Consider the following 6,000-nt stretch of genomic DNA (forward strand, 5'->3'; position numbering starts at 1 on the left):
GGCCGGCCGCAGCAGCGGCAGGGGGAGAGAGTTGCTTTCCGATGTGATGGGGGGCGGCTGGGGGCTCATCCTCACTCAGAATGTCCTTCACAAATCCTACTGGTAATCCGCTTCCCCCGGTGGGCTCAAGGGAGGGCGCAGCGGATGCAGACGCAGGGCACTTGGGGGACCTTTCTAGAAATAGGCAGTCGAGACCCACCAAAAAGAGTTGCTCCTGTGAGCCTTTCCCATGTCACTACAGGCTACTTTAACATGATTTTCAATAGCTACAGAATTCTCATTACCTTTTAAAACGTGGATTTAAACCCAGAAAAACCACCTAGTATCACGATCCTTTATGAAGAGAATACTCAAAAAGCAGCTAGGAAGGCAGCAAGCACGGACATCTCCACCACACCGTGCCAGAAACCATTCCAAAGGACTCTGTGGCGGGGGCGGGGGGGGGGGGATTACAGAGAGAGAAAAAATACCTACCCTAACAAGCATGTGTAAGGACATTCTATAGCCCAAATTAAATCAGAAAAAAAAAAAAAAAAAAAAAAACAAGGGCTGCCATAATCTAATTAAAGTAAGACTATGGTTCAAAACAAACCGTGCAGCTCAATCGAGGGAAATCTGTGAGAAGGGGTGAAGAAAGTAGCCCATGTCGTCAAGAGAGAGAGAAACCTAAAAGGCCCTGGTCTCTCTCAGACTGTAAGCAATGGCTGTGCTTAAGATGGGCAAGCTTGTTCGTGTTAATTATGGAGTCCTTTGAAATCAAGGACCCCATAAACACACACACACACACACACACACACACACACAGATTTCCTACAGGCCAGAGTTACACTGAGACACTGCCCAGCACGTGGACCTGCTGGTTGCCAATGTGGCACCAGCCTGGGAAGAGCTAGAACGGTCATCCAATCTCCTGTCCTGACATGGCTTCCATTTTCCCTTTGATAAAACTGTGCCCGATAGGCTGCCGACTTGTAAACGGCATCACACAGTCCTCAAGCAGAATCCATGCCACCTGGTCTAATGGGAAGATGGAGACGGGAGAATGCTGCGAGCAGATGACCTGTGAAGAATGAGGGAAAACTAGCAGGAGGCGAAGGCAATCTACCCATTAAGTCGGCAAGACTTGTGTATCCCCAGCTGTCAGCAGAGTTCAGAACAAGACTTTCAAGGCACCAAGAGGACACACAAGAAGGAAATAAAGCGACCTCAAGAAGTGACGAAGAAGGGATGACCAAGTCATAGCCACACCAGAACAACTTCTGCCTTCGCTGGAGCCCTAGGTCACTGCTGCCGGGGTGGCTGCTCCTCGCTGGCTAAGGCTCATTAACAGCCTGAAGCTTCTTGAGATTAGGAGCAGGTGACCTCCTGAGTTGAAACAGTAACAAAGGGGTTGAAGGTGGGGATCCAGAGCACAGACAGCTAGATAAGACTGCCTAGCAATGAGGGTACTCAAATGCTTTGCAAGAAGCGAACCCTATTTTCACAAATGAACTTAGGAGAAAGCCACACCACACAAAGTAAATAAGAAAGCTGCTGGCTGGAAAGAGGTATAGTGAGGCTTATTGGCATGAACTTAGCCTGTGAATGAGGACATGAGGCCATATTTAACAAACCTATTTTAAAGCAGAGGTTGAAATAGCCAGGAACATTGTATCAGACTTAATATCAATTTATTGTTTTGTAAATGCACAAATAAAAAAAAATCACAAAAGTTAAGGTGCTTCAAATTAATTCTAATAGTTCTCCTACTCAGTTTCCGGATCTTCTCTTAAAACTGACCCAGGTACTTGAAAAACAAACAGGAATGTTTATTCAAAAGCTTAATCTCTAAACAGCTGGAATCAACTTCGAGAATTCTTTACCAAAAATAAGGACCAGAAGTATCCCCGTGGATAATTAACACTAATGACAGAGCACTGTCAGCTGGCAACCTGTTCCGTGTTCCCTCCATCATTGCATAACTCACGTGTCAGGAGCGAAGCGCACCCACAGCAGACGTCCCGGGCGCTGGCACCTGCCCATGGTGTGTTTGCCATACAGCTTTGGAGGCCAACGTGTACAGGCCTGACTCCTACAAAAGACCTGTGCGCTAATGCAGCCTTCCTGATCAATGACACACACGTACAGCAGATGAACAACCATGCCAGAAGCTTCGTTCTGGTCTGTCAGAGAGCCAGCTAACCTGGTAACACCAAGAACACGTGAGTGGTCTGTCTCCACTGTGTTGAGAAGGAGGAGCTGAGCATACATACTCTCAATGCAATGCACACAGTGAGCCTCTCGTAAATAGTTAAGAATGTGAGCCACATTATAAACAACCGGAGCTCCCCTGCTAGCTCCATCGCTTACCACAGAGTTACAGTAATCGTGCCAGAGGTCACCCCTGCCTGCGAAGATGAGGCAGCGGATGACTGCAGCAAAAAGGCAAAGCAACAGCTTTAGCAAGGGATCTGCTTTACAGATTCACTATTGTAAAATTAACTGCAGTGTTGCTAAGAAAAAAATACTTCAAAGATCGTCTTGTTCCGTACTCTGCTGTTCACTTAAAGTTGGATGGAGCCCATCATCCTGACCTATTTTTATTATAACAAAGAGACAGAATCCCGGACAGAAAGCAAAGCTGCCGTATCAATAGAAGCCCATCGTTTTTTACAGCAGATGTGTATCCCTCTGCCCTTCCCACGTCTTCCTAACAACGTTCAAGTCCATGTTGTCCCCAGTGTACCGTTACACAGAATTATAAGGTCGGGCCTGTGGATATGAAATCATCCCTCCTCCTCATGACAATTAAGGCACCAACTATGCAACCAGACCTGTGTTTATTACCAGCTGTTAATCTTTATATAGGCTATTTACCTTTTGCCTCAGTTTCCTCGTAGGTAAAGGAGATGACTAGCAGAATTAACTCCTAAGACTGTTGTAAAGATGAAATGAGTTAAAAAGAGGTGATGGGCAAGTGGTAAACACTTGAAGCATTAAGAACTCAATTTATTATTTCTAAAAATAACGTGTGCAAGAGTCAAAATAGCTCAGCAACTCGACACATTAAGAAAATCGCGTACTTTCTAAAAAAAAAAAAAAAAAAAAAAAAAAAAAGTCTAAAAAATCCTGGAGGGAGTCTCATGGCACTCTGAATTGAGTCTTTATAGAAACTGTCCTTCAAGATGCCACAGAACTATCTGGGAATTAAGGAACATAAAGCAGTGGATTTCACGGCTTAGAAAAAAATAAGTTCCTCTCAGGCAACCCGGTGGTGACAAGTAAGGATGTGAATGGCCCCTGTGTCCAGGTCTCACTGAGCTATAAATTTGCTATTTCTTCAATCAGGAAAAAGAAAAGCTATTTAACTGCCTTCTTCCTGGGATTATAGGGCAAGACCGTAACCGGGAGGAGCTGTGGGAGTGTTCTCAAGTACAGGGGACAGGGGGCAGCCAAAGCTTATCCTGGGATGCAAAGGAGGGGCAGTGGAGGGGGGCTGCATTTAAACACAAAAACAAGGCACGGTGAATTTGCCTCCCAATTAAAAACTCAAGACTTCTCTCTAAGTAGTGCACAGAGCTTCCGTGAGAGAGAATGCAACAGATAACTCGGGCGCCAAAGTTCCATCCTGGAGCTACGTGCACGGTACTCTGCATCAGGCTGTCGCTAAAGGTCCGGGGGGAGGGGGAGGGGGATGGGGGGGAGACCTTAGCAAGGCACCCGTGTGCGTTCTAAGTGCAGGGACAGCAGGCTGGGGGAGGCGGGGTGCGAAGGAGCGGAGCGGAGGGGCCACGCCGCCGCCTCTCCCTTCCTGGAAGAGGGAAACGGAGGGACCACCTTGCTTGAGTCAGATCGCGGCGCCCAGCCCGCGCGGCGGCGGCGGGGAGCGGGCTGCAAGGGCCGGGGTCGAGCGGGCTGCAAGGGCCGGGGTCGCCCGGGCTGCAAGGGCCGGGGTCGAGCGGGCTGCAAGGGCCGGGGTCGCCCGGGCTGCAAGGGCCGGGGTCGAGCGGGCTGCAAGGGCCGGGGTCGAGCGGGCTGCAAGGGCCGGGGTCGCCCGGGCTGCAAGGGCCGGGGTCGCCCGGGCTGCAAGGGCCGGGGTCGCCCGGGCTGCAAGGGCCGGGGTCGAGCGGGCTGCAAGGGCCGGGGTCGAGCGGGCTGCAAGGGCCGGGGTCGCCCGGGCTGCAAGGGCCGGGGTCGCGCGGGCTGCAAGGGCCGGGGTCGCCCGGGCTGCACGGCGCCCCCTCCCGCCGCCGGCGGTCTGGATGCCCGGCGCGCAGCGGACGACCCCACGCCCCCTGGGCGCGCAGCCGGGGCTCCCTCGGAGCGGCCGCTGCAGCCGTGCACTCACCTCGCCGCCGGGCAGCGCTCGGGCTCGGGCTCGGGCTCGGGCTCGGGCGGCGGCGGCCGCGGCTCCTCCATGGCGGCTGCAGGGGTGACGGCGAGGGCGGGCGGGGGCCCCGGGGCGGCGTCTCTCATCCGTGCACCGAGCCCCGCATGGCCGCGGCGGGCCGTCAGCTGCAGCCCCGTGTGCGGGAGAGCCCGAGCCGCCGGGGTGCGGGAGTGACTCGGCTCCGCCTCCGCCTCTAGCCCGCCGCGGGAGCCGTGCGCGCCGCGGCCATCTTGGGAACGGCGGCCGGCCGAGCGCCGGGCTACGGCGGGCAGCGAGGGACACGCCTAGGCGGGCGGCTGAGTCCGCCGGGGCGGGGCGGGGCGGGGCGGGGCGAGGAGGGAGGGAGGAGCGCACTGGCCCGCGGAGCGACAGTCAGGTGTCGCCGGGAGGCCCCGGGTGGCCGCAGGAGGTCCGGAGGCCAAGGGCGCCGGAGACACTGGGAGAGACAGGCCGATCTGGGCGAGCAGGGATGCTTCGTTAGCTTGAGCCCAAGGTCGACGCAGCGCTGGATCCTGCCTTTCCGAGTCAGGATGATGTCACCCAGACGCCCACAGCTGTGACAAGGAAGCACCGGCCTTCTGCAGACTCAGATCATCGGAGTGACACACCAACCGCGCGGCAGAGGACACCGTCCTCTAGCCCCAAGGCTAGAGAGCGCGTTTCCAAAAACTCGAACTGCACGGTTCCTGCACTGGAGGGTTTTTTGTTTGTTTTTAAGAACTTACCAAATTGGGGAGGGGGGGAGAGAGGTAACATTTCAGAGCTAAGCGAGTTAGCAATTCACAGAAATGCCTCTGAAACGGAAGAGCTGCTGTGTTACAATAGACTGCATTGTGTCTATTGCATGGCCTGCTAGGGCTGGCTTTCTGAGTTGACATTCCTTTCTGTATTCAACAACAAGCAGTTCAACAAGTATTCAGAGTTCACATTAGGACTTCGGAGACGCTAAGGGTGCAGCCGCGAGCCAAGTGAACTGCTCTTCAGCTAGTAGCTTAATGAAGGGAGAGAACGACGACAAAGCAAACGCAAGCATTCAAAGGAAACGAACTGATTCTATCGTAATAAAAACTACATAATCTTTAAGTGACTCATTTCCACTGTGTGAGGAAAAGTCAGCAGAGCATCCCCCACCCCTCTGTAATTCTAATTATCTATTTCATTCCCCTCTACATGCTGCTGAGCCTGAGCCCTCCTTAGAATGCATATTGGGGGGGGGGACTGAAAATGAAGCCTCCTCTCTGACTGCCTGGAAATGAACAAATGGGCACACTTGTGCCTCCCAATCACAAAACACTTGACAAACACAACAGCCTTAGAGAGAGCCATGACTGCGTTTTCTTCATTTCCTGCTGGGTACTGTATATTCTAGAAGGAGCCAAACCAATTTATATTCGGCTCATCATACCAAGCAGTGTGCACAGAAATCTAGATTATTTGGTACCCAGTTCTCTGTGTGTGGAGACTTTTTACCTGCATGTGCAGACTGGCCGTTTCTCTGATTGACCCCTCTCTGTAGCATCTCCGGTGCCTCCAGAGTTCCAGGAGAGAGCCCACAGCATCCTCCCCTCAGACTTCCAGAGGGGTTTTCACTTCTAGGGTGCGTGTTCCTTCAAAGAAGGTACCATCCTTGG

At 52.9% G+C, this 6,000-nt stretch overlaps 1 protein-coding gene across 1 annotated transcript in view; it reads right to left on the bottom strand.

Moving 5' to 3' along the window:
- The window catches only part of Map3k4 (mitogen-activated protein kinase kinase kinase 4), an 81,963-nt gene extending 77,317 nt beyond the window's left edge, over positions 1-4,646 (bottom strand). The window contains exon 1 of the mRNA XM_051206125.1: positions 4,328-4,646. Within this exon, the coding sequence (XP_051062082.1) occupies positions 4,328-4,455 (128 nt within the window). The 5' untranslated portion in view covers positions 4,456-4,646. The remainder of the gene's footprint in view (positions 1-4,327) is intronic.
- Between the last annotated feature and the right edge of the window lie 1,354 nt (positions 4,647-6,000).

Source organism: Phodopus roborovskii, unplaced genomic scaffold (genome assembly GCF_943737965.1).
Source record: "Phodopus roborovskii unplaced genomic scaffold, PHOROB, whole genome shotgun sequence".
Classification (NCBI taxonomy): domain Eukaryota; kingdom Metazoa; phylum Chordata; class Mammalia; order Rodentia; family Cricetidae; genus Phodopus; species Phodopus roborovskii.